This window comes from Capra hircus, chromosome 15 (genome assembly GCF_001704415.2).
Source record: "Capra hircus breed San Clemente chromosome 15, ASM170441v1, whole genome shotgun sequence".
Classification (NCBI taxonomy): domain Eukaryota; kingdom Metazoa; phylum Chordata; class Mammalia; order Artiodactyla; family Bovidae; genus Capra; species Capra hircus.
Window position 1 is genome coordinate 39147464 of NC_030822.1, and position 17044 is coordinate 39164507.

The window sequence follows — 17044 nt, forward strand, 5'->3', positions numbered from 1 at the left end:
ACCAAAGGTATACTATTGTGTGACATCTTTGTAACTGATTGTTTTAATTTTGTTTCTTAGAAGTTGGAACATTTTTTTCTTTTTCAATAGCAAGTACTGTCTGTAGGAGCGACAGCTCAGGGCCACGTGGGCTGCGGATCGCACAAGTGGACTACATCTCCCAAGGTGCTCCACCGGCGCGCCGACAGGAAGTGGCCGGAGCATCTCCCGCCTCCACGCCGAGGAGAAGAGGTTCTATCCGGGGCCTTGGCGCTTCTCTTTCCTTTCGCGCCGGTTGCCGCTGCGGAGCGCGGCGGGTCCATGTGCGCAGTGAGCGGCGCTATTTCTGGCCCAGTAGCACCCGAGCCCCGGGTTTGACCGCGTCCCCGCTGCGATGGACCCCAACACCATTATCGAGGCCCTGCGGGGCACCATGGACCCAGCCCTGCGTGAGGCCGCGGAGCGTCAGCTCAATGAAGTAAGGACGCCGGGGTGGCGGTGGCGGTGGCCGCGGCGGCAGCGGGCGGGCGGACTGTGGCAGGCCAAGCCCTCCCGGCCTGGCCAGAGGCGCGGACGGCGTCGCTGAGGGGCCCAACTGTAGGGGTGGGGCGGGGACCTGACGACGAGTGCCACGCCGGGGCCCTTTGGCTGCTGCGGTAGTGGTGGCGCCGGCCACGGTTTGCGTCGGATCCTGAGTTGGGCCTCTGGCTGCGGTGGAGGCATGAGGGGCCGGCTGGGGCGAGGCGAGGCGGGCGTGACGGGCTGGACACATGGCTGGCTCGGGTGGCCGGCCGCCCTCTGGCTCATTCCCAGCTTGTTCTCGCGCCCAGGAGGGGGCGAAATTCACCGGGAGGTTTTCAGACGTTTCCGGGAGGAGTCTTGCTGGCGCCGGATTTGGAGGGGCTCCTGGGAATGCAGAGCTGGTCCACTGGAGGCTGCGCCTGTCAGCTTGCCCCTTTCCTGGGCTGATGGGTGACCTACACAACTTTCTCTTCCCCGGCTGAGTTGCTAGGGACAGCTTTCAGAGGCGAGCCCCCACTTCTTAGGCAGGGTGAGGGTAGTGCAGGACACCCGCAGGAGTCTGATTCACTGCTCTTGTACTCTATTATTGCCTCGCAGGGGAAGGCAGGGCTATTTAGTGGAAAGTGTCAGGTGAAGCGCAGCATTCTAGGTAGAGCTACACCACTAATTTCTGAACTGACCTTGGGCAAGGCGCTTAACCTTTCGATGCTTAGTTTTTCCCCATTCATAAAATTAGGCCAGAGGGTTTGCTGAGAGGTCAAGGGAGACGATGTCAGACAGTGCCTGAAACCTGCCAAGGTCCATATCAACTCTCTGAGGATTGGTTTATTTTTCTCCCCATATTTTTGGATGAGACCACTCTTCGGAAAGCAGCCTTATTATGTGGGTATTTAATTGTACTCTTTTCCGTTTCATTCTTTGTTTCTAAGTTTCTGCAACTTCTCTTGGAGTATTTTAAAGACTTTCAAAAGGATCCCTGTCACTTCCTGTGTCTCCCTATGAATTATGTCCAGTTTTAGAGAGGTTTATGTCTTTTGATTTTTAAGGTAGCGAGAATTCCTCTTTAAAATAGAATTTCAGTTAGTTTATGCTCCTCTTAGCTGGTAGGTAAATACTTCTAAAACTTTATATTGACTAATATGAATTGAACATCTTCAGTGTACCATGCTGTTTAGAGATCCCTGGCCTCAGTGAATTTAAATTTTAAAAAGCTCATCCACAGAATTTAGACAAGTGTAAAGTTATTTCAAAATAAAAAGTTAAAAATCTGTTTTATATGGAAGACCATTAGATCTTGCCAAAAATGATGCTCAAATTCTTAGGCTGAAAGTCACCTTGGGAGGAGGACAGATTCCTTTTGGATATAAAATAGTGAGTTGAAAGAAATTCACTCTTTAAACCATTACTAAACTGTGGAGAGAGTTATGAATCACTTTTTGATTTTGTGACAGACACATGTTAAGATGAACATTATTTTGTTTATGATGTGCTAGACACACTACAAGTTCAGTCATAGTGATTTCTACCATGACTTTGCCCTAAATCACATTATTTTGAGTAAATATACTTGTGTGTAATTATTAATTTAAGAAGTTATTATTTGAAAGAATTGGTTCCTTTGTAGGAAAATTGAGTAAGTAATGCTTCCTGCAAATTTGAAATTTATTTATTCCTCAAGCATCTCAGTTCAGTTGTATGTACTAACATCTTGTAATAGAGACTTGGGATAAGTATTTAACAGGCTAGTTTTTAGAAGATAAACAAAGTAATATTCAAAACATTTATTATTTAACAGTTAAGCTGCTATTAGGGTTTTGAAATTTTCTGAAGTATGAACACTGCTTATCTTTTCTTTAAAAGAAAATTGATATCTGGGCTGTATTTTTGTAATTGTTAGCTACTTACATTTTGCACTTTTCTTTCAGTTATTACACCTAGATTTTTTAGTAATTTTCCTAAGGTAACTTTTCTGTTAGTTAGCATATTCTAATTTCCAGTCTTGCTTGTATTTGAATTCTTTTTGCTTTGACTTTCTTGTGGCAGAACCTAGGTTTAGGAAGAAATAAATCCAAGATAAGTCCTGAAGAAGCTTGACTGTAGTAAGAACGAGGAAGTAGCATCTTATTTCTGGCAAGCGTTTCTTGCTTTGGATAAAATAGGGTAAACCAATTATTCCATCATGATGATGGCTTTTTCAACTGAAGCTACATATTGGTTCATTTAGTTAGAAGAAAAAGATCATTGCCATTGAATGAATCTCTTCAGCTAAGTGAAGTAATCACTAACCTAAAAAATTTTTAATATTATCAAAGTAGATAGTTTAAAAACCAAACCAAAAGTGTCCCTGTCTCAGAGATTGCACTTGACTGTTCCCTTTGCTTGGAGCCCCTTTTATTCATTTGCCTCCCAAACTTGTTCTTTCACTTCCCTCTGTCTCTGTTCTGCTGTGTCCGTATCCCTAAGGAGTCACTTGACTGCCATGCTCCCTGTCTCCCTTCACTGGTTTATTTTTCTGTGTGTCACTGATTTATCATATGTATTGTACTTACTGTTTCCCCGGTATAATTTTTGAGTTTCATGAGGTCAGGAATTCTTATGTCTTGTTGCTGTTATTCTTTGGTTGTTAACGGTAGGCTTTACTGACTTCCTGTTATAGTAGATAACAGTATAGGCTATAGGTTTCTTATATGACCTCCACTTCAGGAATTTTAAGGGTATTTATATGTTTTTTATATTATATATAAAGTTCTAATAGATTGTTAAAGACCACTGTATGGACACTGTTTTTGACAGATATTTTCAAGATAAATCTGATTTAGTATTCCTCACTTAACTCTGTAGTATGTTATGCATGTTGATCTTTTTTTTGAACCGATGTTATAATTTGGAACCCACTGCCATGTCTCAGTTTGAAATATGTTCATGTAACAAGCTTTGCCTCAAAGACTGGAGAGAACCATTTTTATTTTTATTTTTATTTTTTTTAACTACTGAAGATTTCTCCACTAGCTGGAGGGTATTAATTTAACCTCTTTTTAAGCATCATTTTCCTTATGTTATCATGGTATGTCATTGTGTGGGTTGAGCAAAATGATGAATGTAAAAATTTTAGAACTACTAAGTTCTCTCGAGAGTATTTGAATTACTGTTTAAGTGCCATTTGATTAACCAATCCAACATGCAATACATTTCATTTCCTACCTAAGTTAGTAGTTGTTCATCTCAGTGGCAGATGATCAAAACTGATGGAGAGAGAACACATAACCTGTTATTTGGGCACTTAGCTCACTAGTACATAGCATTATTATATTGCAGCATGAAAACTGGTACTCTTATAATCAGACTACGTGGCACATTGTAGACTCTCAGTAAATATTTGTTGAATGCAAAGAGAAATAAAAACTTGAATAATGGAAATGTTAAGAATACTCATCCTTGAATTGTTAAAGTAGATTTGTGTTACAGGGATCTTTCAGTTCTCATTGAAATTCTGTACTATATAGTCTAATATATCTAGAAGTGCAATTAAAAAAATTTGTTTAGGTTATCTAAAATGTGTGCATTTGGTATTCAACATTGTTTCTAATATTCTAGAGACTTTGTTTTTGAATGCAAAGACGGTTCTTTTCCATTTGCACACACACACACTTAGAAATACTTGTTTTTTCATTTTCATTTGCAAGATAAAATATGTCTGAAGGTTTTTGGCAGATTATTATAACAGAGGACAACATCTCTGCTCTCTTGCTTTAGCTGCCAGTGTTCCTCAGTGGAAACCTTTCTGTATGCAAATTTTTACTCATGCTGCTCACCCCTCTTGTTAAGCTCTATCACCTACAACTAAAAATTTTCCTAACCATGGTTTAGTCCCTAAGTTGTGTCAGACTCTTCGACCCCATGGACTGTATGTAGCCTGTTAGGTTCCTCTGTCTATGGGATTCTCCAGGCAAGAATACTGGAGTGGGTTGCCATTTCCTAACCATAAATCTCTTTTAAATCTCTTAAACCCACAGTTCCTAAGCTTAAGGTGCTATAAAATAGTTGTGTGGGCAGAAATGTTGCTTTTTCACATGTTTTCTGTGAATAAAAAGTAAGAGGACATAGCTTTGGTAAGTTTCTTGATGTTTTGTGTTTATCTTTAAAATTCATGAATTACCTAAGTCACATCTGGTATCTTCACAGATGGTTACTATTACAACTCTAAGTGATATATTTATTTATAATTGGTTAATTTAATTTAATTTTATTAAAAGCTTATGAAATGTTTAAGGAAAATCTTAGGTCTGGAAAAGTGCAGAATGACAGCATTTTGGCATGTCTAAAAATTCAACAAATATTTTTGAGACTGTGGTGTATATTTTTGGAAGATGGAAGTTTGTAGTCTGAGCAGGTAACATTCCTTAATTAGGAATGTCATGAAGTAGGTACTGTTGTGAATTTTGTAGAGGGAAAGTCCCTGGATTCTTGGACAGTTAGACAGGAAGTTATTCAGTGACATAGCATGTTAAAGATCTGAAAGAAAAATAACAGTATATTAGTAATACTGTAAGAAAACAACTTTCTTTTCCAGAATTAGCAATGCATGCATATCTGTCAGTGGCACAGTAATGATGAGTTTGATTTAAAGTTTGGCTTTTCTTTTGTAAATTTTTTTTGTCACTGATCATTTGTAATTAAGTTTTTAGAAACTCCTTTATTGGAAAGCATTGCCACTATTTAATGAAAGGCAGGAAGACACAGTGAAGACCCACAACCTGGTCCTGATTTTACCACTACACTGACTTACCCTCACTATGCCTCACATTTCATATAGGTAATATAGATACAGTATTTGCCTTTGTCAACTTCTTGAGTAAAGCAGAGAGGGAAGAAATTCCTTGGCTCTTGAAATTATCTGGCTGTATTCATTTTATGTAAACTCTGATATCAGAGTGCCCTTAAGCCCCTCTCTTCCTTGTAAATGATGTAAAGTACAGTAACTGAAGGTTTGTTTGGTTACATTCCAAAATGGCAAGAAATAATAAAAAATTACCTATTAAAGAGTAAGCTTTAAAAGAGATTGACATTGGGTGATTACATTGGAAAATGTGGGTCTAGAAGGGAAATTGATATTGAGGAAAGCATGACTAAAAAGTTTTGTCTGATTTGAGGAGCTGTAAACCCCAAGGAGAAGATGTCTAGGAAGCAATTGGGAATGTAGAGCTGAAGTTTAGGATAGAAGGCAGTAATAGAAAAGTGATTTTTCTTCTGGAAGTGAATTGAGAGGAAGGGAGTGTGATCTGGAGGTGTGGGGTGGACTGGAGCGCAACACACACTTGGGCCATGCTATTTTTGGGGGACTCTGAGAAACATGGAAAAGGAGATGGGAGAATTGTGCAGAAAAGTAGAAGCAAGGCAAGAAAAGGAATTTCAAGGAAGAAGATTGGTTTCCTTTTTCCTTAAATAAATTTCAAAAATTTTCTGCCAGTGAGCATGAATTCCTTTTGCTTAAAAAGCTATTAGAAAAAAAGGTTGTTGACATTTCTAAATGAGAGAAATTAAAGGAAAATGAAGACTTTGCTGGGAAAGTCTTTTATTTTAAAGTATTGATAACCTTGGAGAAAACAATATCTGATTACAGGATTAGTGAGTGAAATGCTTGTTCAGTTCAGTCACTCAGTTGTGTCTGACTCTTTGTGACCCCATGGACTGCAGCATTCCAGGCTTCCCTGTCTATCACCAACTCCTGAAGCTTGCTCAAACTCATGTCCGTTGAGTCAGTGAAGCCATCCAACCATCTTGTCTTCTGTCGTCCCCTTCTCCTGCCGTCAAATCTTTCCCAGCATCAGAGTCTTTTCCAGTGAGTCAGTTTTTCACATCAGGTGGCCAAAGCATTGGAGCTTCAGCTTCACTAGGAATAAGTTTGTAGGTCAGAAGGGTAGTAGGGTCAGGGGAAATGTGTTTATGTGATATATATGTCTTTTTTTTTTTCCTTTTGTAGGCAGACATATTTTGGGGAGTAAGGGAGCTGCCTGTGGAGTAGAAGATTTCAGGCTTTTATAATGATAGTTTTCTATCTGTAATGTTTTATAGTCCTCTATCCTAGAATTACATCCACACACTGCTTCGTAATCTTATCTTCCTACAGGATAGATCTGATCATGTAAAAACTTTCAAAAATAAGTTCACACTTAATAGATCTTGATGTGATCACAATTTACCTATTCATTTTTGTCTTTCACTGTTCTCTTTCATTCTCCTAGTAATCTCTTTAACATAACCTATACTTTTCCTTTTAAAAATCTTTTCTTCTCATTTCTGTGGGTTTAACTGCTCTAGGGTCTAACTAAAAAACTTACCTGTCAGTCTAATTAGAATTAATCTCCCCCCTACCTTGAAGTGGTGATCTTTCATCTCTATAGTATGTGGCATGTTGTAAAGTACTGGTAAGTGGGGTGGAGTTAAAGGAGATGGAGTTGAACTTTGTTGAGGTGGGTTAAGGGTGAATGTTGGTTATCTGTATTGATGACAAGTAATGAGAAGGTAAGAAGTTGTCTAGAAAGATAGTTCTGTATTATGGTGAGCAACTTTTAAACCTGAGTGTTAGCAGTTTTAGCTGTATGATATATAATGACCCATTTGTTGCTTCACTTCTCCTGGTTCTCTGACTGCTAGATGCCAGGAGCTTGAGGCGGGCCCCTAATTAGTGTCAGCATCCAGAAGTTACGTTTATACTTTGACTCATGTAAAAGATTTATTGTAGCATCTTCTGAAGCCTAATCAGTGTTTGCCAGACTTTGTGATTAAAGTTGATGCTAGTGATATTTTTACTTAAATTTACTTTTTATACTATAGAATATAAAGATGTTTAAATTTTATATGATAATTAATATACTGATAGTTAACATGTGATAGAAATTCTTCTAACTATGTGATAGTTTGCTGTCTTTAAGAATCCAGAAAGTTGTTAGAAATTACCCAACGCTTGAGTTTTTTCCTAACTTGTACAGTTAGTGTATACCTTTACTTGTTTTATAACTAATGGTACAGATCTGTGCATTTTCCCCCATTTTTAAACTTAATTGAGGTATAATTTATATACTGTAAAATTTACCTGTTTTAAGTGAAAATCAGTGATTTTTAGTAGATTTGAGTTGTATGGCTATTAGAACAATCTAGTTTTAGAACCTTGTGGACATGACTGAAGCGACTTAGCAGCAGCAGCAGCAGTAGCATTATCCCAGTAAGGTGCTTCAACTCCAGCTTATAGTAAATCCCCATTCCACCCTCCAGTGATGATGAATCTACTTTTTGTCTGTTTTTTTCCTTGAGAACCTGATGTTTGATATTTGGTACTAATTTAATTGAGTCCGTTTGTTACCTGCTTGGGGAGAAGATGACAAGGCTTCCTGCACTAGGGCTTTCAGATGGATGGGACCAGTAGATAGATGTCCAAGGTTGAGATTGCTTGTGCTATTCCTGCTGATAGAAGTACCCCTTCTTCCTTAACCTTAGTCTAGCTCAGTTGTCAGTTGTACTTTTTGGATTTATGCTGTTGTGTTTCTGAAAGCATTCAAAGTGACAAAATAATAGAGTAATAAATTAGTAAGTACTTATTTTCAATGTTTAGTTTTGCTGGTTTTTTAAAATAATAAATTTATCGAATTCAGTCACTTTAGTATCCAGTTCAGGGGTTTTTTAGTATATGCAGTTATGGATCTGTTACCACAAACTTTAGAGCATTTTTATCACCCCAGTAAGAAACCCATACTATTAGCAGTCACCCCTACTTCTTCCTACACACCGCCAGTCCTCAGCTACTTTCTGCCCGTAGATTTACCTATTCTGGACATTTGATACAAATGAAATCATACACTCTGTAGTCTTTGGTGACTGGCTTCTTTCACATAGTGTAATGTTTTTAAGCTTCATAGGTATTGTACTATGTGTCAGTACTTCATTCTTTGTTATTACTGAATAATGTTACATGGATGAATGGATATGCTTACATTTTGCTTACCCTTTGAAGGACATCTGAGTTGTTTCCACTTGGTTATGAATAATGCTGTGAATGTTCAAGTATAAGTAATCTTGTTGATTTTTTTTCTTTTGAGGGATAATTTATATATAATACAAAGCTCAAAAATATGTACAGCTCAGTCAGCTTTTACCTAAGTACCATCCTCCAGATTAAGATAGATGGACAGATAGAGAAAACGTTTTTGTTGGCCTCGAACTTTCCCTTGCGACTCTTCCTAATCAGTACCTTTCTTTAGGTTACTGTTACTCTGATTTCTGTTAATTGTAGTTTGGATTCACCTGTCCTTAAACTTCATGTTAATAGGATTACATAGTATGATATAGTCTGGCTTCTTAACATGTTTTTGAAATCAGTATTATTGATTTCATAGGTTGGGTTTTGTTTTTTTAAGTTACTGTATTTCATGTATGAATTATATCACAGTTTGTTTATATAGTCACATGTTAATAGGTATTATTGTGAACATAAGCCCTTATTTCTCTTGAACATATATGGGGGAAATTGCTACGTTATAAGATAAGATACTGCCAGTTTTCCAATATGGTTGTACTATTTTATATATCTACCAGCACTGAATTCCATTTTTTTTTCTTATCTTGATCAGTGCTTTGGTATTGCATATATTGTTTTAGGGTAGCTTTGTCTTGTCCACTTCATGTGTATGTGTGGCCATGCCATGTAGCTTGTGGGATCTCAGTTCCTCAACCAAGGATTGAACCTGGGCCATGGCAGTGGAAGCCTGGAATCCTAACCACTAAGCCACTCGGCATCTCCTTGGGCTAATTATTTTGTAATTTGCTTGCACATATTTGTTGATTTTTGTTTTGGAGTGGTTAACACTTCCGCAGATGTTGAGATATTTTCCTTTTGTTCCCCTCAACATTGTTTATAACAAGGCAGGGCCGAAGCCTATGACGCTTTACTTTTATCTACCTGATACCAAAACTATTTCGTGTCTTTCACCCTTTAAAGTGTTTGGCTTAGGTTTTCTCCACCAAGATGATAAAAATATTCACCTTGGTTTTCTTCAAGTACTCTTAAGGTTTTGGTTTTTTTTTTGTATTTTTTAAACCTTAAGAAGTTAGAAATTGATAAACGTCTTTGGTTATTATAACATATAGTGCCTGTTGTGTTATAGGAAGATGCACTGAGTAGCTCGTGCTCACTTCTAACTCACATGTCTCTGTCCAACCAACAAAAACAGTGGCCGTTGTGTGGTGGTTTTTGTTGTTATAAAGTGACTCCTAAATGTAAACCAACGACCTCATTTGGAGTTCCAGTCATAGAAAGCAGTCTTTTTCTACTCAGAAAGATAAACTGCAGAATTGGGACCTCAGGAGAGCGTTGTATATAAATGAAACTACGTGTTGTACTTTATGAGTGATTTAACGTACTGAAAAGTAATTTGGCAAAGTCAATTTATGCCCTGCTGACTTTAGAACATACTTTCTGAGAAAGAGGAGGTGCGGTTTTTGTGTGTTTTTTTGTTGTTGTCGTTTTTTGGCCACACTGCACAATTTGCCGGATTCTTAGTTCCCTGATCAGGGATTAATCTCTGGCCATGGCAGTGAAAGCCTGGAATCCTAACCATTAGACCACCAGGGAATTCCCTGTCATGTTTTGATGTTTGCTAAAATACTTTTTGTGTTATTTCCTTAAAGCTAACCTGTGAAGTAGATTCTGTTACACTGACTTTGTAATTAAGAGTTAGATTTGCTGCAGACTCGTATATACTACTATATATAAAAGAGATAATTAATAAGAACCTGCTGGTATAGCACAGGGAACTCCATTCAGTACTCTGTAATGGCCTATATGGGAAAAGAATCTTTTAAAAAATGCCATAAATATTTGTTAAATAAAATTAATCTTCACAATAAAAAAAATTAATTTGCTGAATTAAACTTGCTCAGGAGTTAAAAATGTAGGACATGACGTCACTTAGGTTTACAACCAGTACTGTCTTGAATTCTAGCAGTTCATTCATAGAGTTCACAGTTTTATGCAGGAGATAAGATATATTGCTGTGATATTAATGACTTAAGAAGTATCATAGTAGTGGTCTTTGTATGCTTACCAGTCTAAAAATACAAAGTTGCTTTTTTGCTCCATACAACCTCTATGTGATCACAACTGCCTCTAAGGCACCTTTTGTTAATTCATTCAGTTATTCTTTTAATAAATTGGTTGATTATCTTGAATGCCAAATATGAGGAATTGGATATAAAGATAGTAAAATCTTTACACCTAATGTATCTTGAGTCTAATAGGAGAGGCAGACATAAAGCCAGTCTACAAATATGTAATAATTATTATGAAGTGGAAAAAAAAAAACCTTGGAGCTTATGAGAATAATTGGGAGCCCTGCTTAGCCCTAGTGTGATCAGTGAGGAAATGCTTCTCTAAGGAAATGTTTAAACTTGAGACCTAAAGAATAAAGGTGTGAACCAGTTAACTCTGGTGGAGCATTGGAGAGAAGAGTGATGTAGGCAGAAAGTCACAGCATGTACAAAGACTCTGAAATGGGGTAATGTTTATTGTTGCAAAAACGTAAGGTGGGCCAATCAGGGGGATGAGGAAGTTTCTTTAAGTGAGGCTGAAGAAATAAGCAGAACAAGAAAAGACAGGGCGTTTTAGGCCTTAGGAAATACAGTAGAAAATTGTTAAAAGGTGTGTTTTAAGGGGATTACTTTACAATTTTAAAGATTATTGAGTACTAAATAGAGAATGGTTGGGGAGGCAAAGGGTTACATTAAGAGACATAGTCACTTGGACTAGGTTGGTGTTAGTGGATACCACCATTTTGGCTATACAATTGATAGAGTCTGATGTATTGAATTGGGATAAGAAGAGGAAAGTGGACTTCCCTGGTGGTCCAGTGGTTAAGAATCTGCCTGCCAATGCAAGAGACATGGGTTCAGTCTCTGCTCTGAGAAGATTCCACATGCTGAGGGGTGAAAAAGCCTGTGGGCGGCAACTACTGTGCCAGAGTGCCCTAAAGTGTGTGCTCTGCAACAAGAGAAGCCACCGCGGTGAGGAGCCTGTGCATTGCAAGGAAGAGTAGTCTCTGCTCTAGAGAAAACATGTGCACAGCAACAGAGACTCAGCACAGTGAAAAATAAATAAATTAAAAAAATTTTTTTTTAATTTTAAAAGAAGAGGAACATATTAAAGATGACATTCAAATTTCAGATATGAATAACGGAGGATAGTTATGACAGGTTGGGAGGGGTGGTACAAGGAAGGAAGAGTCGCAACTTTTAGGGAAAAAAATGATTTCATCATAGTAAGTCTGAAAATCCTGTGTGATAATGGAGGTAGGGATGTTAAATAGGTCTGTTAGTGTGTCCTGGACTGGGAACTACATTTGATTTATAGACGGTAGTTAAAGATAGTTGCATGAAATCAGCTGGGAAGCAGAAAAGATGGCCTATGACCGAGTTCTTGAACCATGTAGACAGAATGAGAAACAACCAAAGGAGCCTGAAAAGGTACCAGGAAAAGTGATGTATGAACGATTTAGATGAAAGGGTGTTTCATGAAAGTGGTAACGGTTAACTGTTCAGATCTGTTTAGAGTACTGAAAAGGGTAAATTCCTCCCCTTTATCTATTTAACTGCTCCTGTCCAGGTCTTAAATTTAAATACTACTTCTGGGTTAGGAGATTCTACTTTTGATTCTTCCATAGTGTTTTCTATTTGTTCCATTATATTGACACTTTATTACAGTTTCCTGTTTGGCTATCTTGTTTTCCTTCATTGTTCATTTCCCATGAGGTCATGGAGACTTACTGTCTTGTTCAACCTTGTGTTTTCAGGTCCTAGCATAGTGTTTTGCACCAAGAACAACTAAGTAAATAATTTTTGGAGTGACTGAATGAGCAGAGTATCCCTTTGGGTCTTATGTGGAAGACTTTTTTTTATATCTGAAGGGAAATTCTTCTGTTTCTAAGAATGTGTTTCTGGAATTATAAGGAGGAAACTAAAAATCACGAGTGTCCATGTGAACATGTGCAGAAAAATACTAAAACTTGGGCTGGAAGGACATAGGAGGTGTTTATATTGTGGAAGAGGGAATGAGAATACATATAAGAAGAGATTTCAGTTCTTTTTTAATAAATCAAAAGCAAATATGACAGATTTAGGAATTAACTTTTTTGTGTTGTTAATGAAAGTAATCCAGGATCATGGCATAAAATTTGGCTAATAGAAAACTTCTATAATCCTACCATCCCAGATATAACTCATTAGCATTTTTGGTGCATTTCATTATTTTCTGTATGTGTTGCATTGTATATTCATATAAATACGTTTACTAAGTCATGCAGTTTATATCCTACTTTTATTGTATATTCAAAGCTGTTTTAAATATAGCATGCATACAGAAAAATGATCAGGAGAATACAGTTGATTAATTTTCACAAATTGGATACACTTATAAAACAGCTGTATTACGATACAAAATGTTATTAGCACCTTGGAAACGACCCCTTCAGGTTATTCATTTTTGCTGATTTCATTTTTGTCTAGCCACTTAATAGAATATCCCTGGAGAAATTATTACTGAATTGGGGAAATAGGTATCACAGAGGAGACCGTTTGTGAGCTGCTGCCACCAATGTGGTTAGAAGTTTAACAGTATGTAGGCAAATGCAAACATGCAGGTTTTAGGTTACTGCATTTTGTATGTGTGTGTTCCTTATATGTGCGTGGTAGGAAATTCTGGAACCAGCTAGTGGAGGAGAGCCTTTTGTGCCAGCCAAGTAGCGAAATAAGAGTACTAAGAATATTTATTTGCAGAAATTTAAAATATATTTTTTTATTTGTAGGCACACAAGTCTCTGAATTTTGTTTCAACGCTGCTTCAGATTACTATGTCGGAGCAACTGGATTTACCTGTGAGACAGGCAGGCAAGTTTCCTGAATTATTTTCTTGGATATATGTAAATAATGTTTGAAAGGTTCTTACTTGAATAGCAGAAGTGTCTTGGGAAGATCCTTCGGTGATTTTCTTCCCGGAAAATTGATTTGGCCCCCTTGTGTTTACTACAGACTGTCACAAGTACGTTGATATCTGGTGGCAGAGTTTAAAGGACTGTGATATTTCACCGAATTAAGAAAAAAGCTGGAAAATTGATGAGGTTTATTGCAAGATTCTCCAAATTCTGTTTCTTTCCTTGATGGATGATTGTAAGATACAAACCTCCAGTTATTTGCTTTTACTGTTTTATTTTAACCATTTAAAAGATACAATTTCTTAGTCCCAGTGTCAACAAAATATTAATTCCGTATCAGAGTCTATGAAAATGTGGCATGCTACTTCTGATATTATCTATTAGTCAGCAAAGTAATGGAATTCACATCTTTAATGCTTGTTATTTATTTGCAGATACATTTCTTATAGGACATATAAACTGCAAATAACTTTACTGTTCTGGAAAAACCACTTAAATTCTGGAGTTATTTTTTGCTATTCTTTTTCCTTATACCGATTTTGTTTAAAAAAATTTTTTTTCTGCTTACTTTATTTAATGCAAGCACATCCCTTTTCTCTACATAGTGTTAATCCTAAAATTTATATTTTAACTACTAAATGATTTACCTTAATGTCCCATATGCTCTGAAACCTTTCTCAGTTGTTGGAATTTAATATCAGGTCTGTATGGTATTCCGAGTACCTAAAGAATTGCCTGACACAGTGAAGGTACTTGGTAAATGAATGAATGAATGGAAGTTATGACTTTTTAAAAATTGACATATAAATAGCACAAATTAAATGAGACTTTTGTGTCTATAAAATACAGTAATTTCACTGAACCATGGTCAACAGTAAATCTTTAAAATTTTTCTAGTTAAATAGGAAAAGGTTGGTTTGACTATTTTAACTGTCATTTCTCTTTTACTTATGAAGTTGACATTTTCCCCTTTGGCTATTTTTTCAGATAAGAATCTTTGCCTTTAAATCTCCAATTTTTACTAAGATATTGAAAGCCTTTGGATTTAGGAAGGACCTTAAGCACATTAGAAACTTGATTATGTGTTTTAGCAAAATTAAATTCTACTAGAATTTAATTTTTTGGTATGGACAAAGCCAGAAGCAACTGAACTGTGGAATTGGTCCTAATTTTTAAAGTATCATCATTGCTTTAAAATTTACATCCTTGTAATGACTGAATTATATTGTATAGTGCATGGTATATGGTGGTTTCATTTGTTAGACTTTAAAAGATGCATTTACTGTCTTTGTAGTAGAGCTCGAGCATTCTGGATGGAATAGAGTGAATCATGAGATCTTGCAGTGCACTTCCACTTGTTTATATGTTTTGTTTGACCAAACACCTTTTAAAATACTGAATCAAAATTGTACAAATAAGTATTTACATCCACTTCTTTGGTGCATTATGATAGAAAGAAATACTCAGGCTGTTTCTCACAGTTTTAGAGTCCAAGATTAAATAGAAACTTTATTGGTATGTGTATGCAGTTTTGTTTTTTAGAAGTTTCATTTAAAAAACAGACTTGGTAAAACAGCTTTCCTACAGAAAACAGGGTGAAAAGTATTGTGTGTAAATGCATTGTAAACACGGTTTTGTTTTAGTTTGCAGAGTTACTGCTGTTCAGTTCAGTTCAGTTGCTCGGGCATGTCCGACTCTTTGCGACCCCACGAACCGCAGCACGCCAGGCCTTCATGTCAGTCACCAGCTCCTGCAGACTGTATATTTAATAATGACTTTGTGGGTGATTACTGTAGCCAGCCTTAAATTTGTGTTTTGCCAACTTTTTAAACAATAGAATACAGTATTTTAGTTTTAAAAGGATAGCTCTCCTAGCAGTGGTTGGTCTGAAAGAAGCTGAGGTGTAGACACGGGGATGGTTACAGTGCTTTCACATCTTCTGTCAAATTGATCTATATTTTAGGTGTCATCTATTTGAAAAATATGATAACGCAGTATTGGCCTGATCGGGAAACAGCACCAGGGGATATATCCCCTTATACTATTCCTGAAGAAGATCGACATTGTATTCGAGAAAATATTGTAGAAGCCATTATCCACTCTCCTGAGCTCATCAGGTATGTATGTATTTTAAACTTAACCATTATTGAAGGTAATAATTTTCAGGGTTTGCAGGAAAGGGAATCTTTCAGAACATAAAAATTGGTTGTTTTGGAGACTTCCCTGGCGATCCAGGGGTTACGAGTCCACTTTACAATGCAGGGGATGAAGGTTCAGTCCCTGGTTGGGGAACTTTGATCCTACATGTTGTGGAGCCTATGTGCCACAACTCCAGAGTCAGGGTGCCGCGCCTGAGAGACCAGCCAGATGCAGCAGAGTCCCTAATGCTGTAGCCAAGGCCCAGCGCAGCTCCCGCTCAAAACTCTGTCCTTTCTGAAGCACAAAACGTAAATGACGTTAAGGGGAAATTACTTTATTTTCTCACTGCAGTTTAATTTTACATTTGTTAAAACCAAGAACTTTAAACTTCATGTCAAACTTGTGAAACATACTATGTTAGATGAAAGGGATCACAGAAAATTATAGAATTCTGTCATATACTTTATATTGTATTGATGTTCTGAATGAAATCTGTCGGTTGATGGGGATGAAAAAAAATATGATTACCTGCATTTGTAACATTTGTTGGGTTTCTTTTAGATCAGTAATAGTTTTTGATAGTGACTTGTTTTTTAAAATTTATTTTTGGCTGCACTGAGTCTTTGTAGCTTTGCTCAGGGTTTCTCTAGCAGCAGTCAGGGGCTACTCTTTGTTGCGGTGTGCTGGCTTCTCATTGCGGACCACAGGCTCTAGGTACTCAGACTTCAGTAGTGCAGCATGTGGGCTCAGTTGTTGGCAGCTTGCATGCTCTAGGGCGCATGGGCTTCAGTAGTTGGGGTGCACGGGCTTAGTTGGTCTGCGGCTTGTGGAATCTTCCTGGACCAGGGATCAAGCCTGTGTCCTCTACATTGGCAGGGGAATTCTTATCCACTGCACCACCTGGAAAGTGCAATTCAGTTGCTCAGTTGTGTCTGACTCTTAGCAACCCCATGGACTGCAGCATTCCGGGCTTCCCTATCCATCACCAACTCCCAGAGCTTGCTCAAACTCATGTCCATTGAGTCGGTGCTGCCATCCAACCATCTCATCCTCTGTAGTCCCCTTCTCCTCCTGCCTGTAGTCTTTCCCAGCATCAGGGTCTTTTCCAGTGAGTCAGCTCTTTGCATCAGGTGGCCAACGTATTGGAGCTTCAGCTTCAGCATCAGTCCTTCCAGTGAATATTCAGGACTGATTTCCTTCAGGATTGACTGGTTGGATCTCCTTGCAGTCCAAGGGACTCTCAAGAGTCCTCTCCAACACCACAATTCAAAAGCATCAATTCTTTGGCGCTCAGCTTTCTTTATGGTCCAACTCTCACATCCATACATGACTACTGGAAAAACCATAGCTTTGACTAGATGGACCTTTGTCAGCAAAGTAACATCTCTGCTTTTTAATATGCTGTCTAAGTTGGTCACAGCTTGTCTCCC

The 17044-nt window shown here is 37.7% G+C and overlaps 1 protein-coding gene across 1 annotated transcript in view; it reads left to right on the top strand.

The window, feature by feature from the left end:
- IPO7 (importin 7) overlaps positions 212 to 17044 on the top strand; it is a 44136-nt gene continuing 27303 nt past the window's right edge. Inside the window, exons 1-3 of the mRNA XM_018059524.1 lie at positions 212 to 457; positions 13350 to 13431; positions 15439 to 15592. Of these exons, the coding sequence (XP_017915013.1) occupies positions 374 to 457; positions 13350 to 13431; positions 15439 to 15592 (320 nt within the window). The 5' untranslated portion in view covers positions 212 to 373. The remainder of the gene's footprint in view (positions 458 to 13349; positions 13432 to 15438; positions 15593 to 17044) is intronic.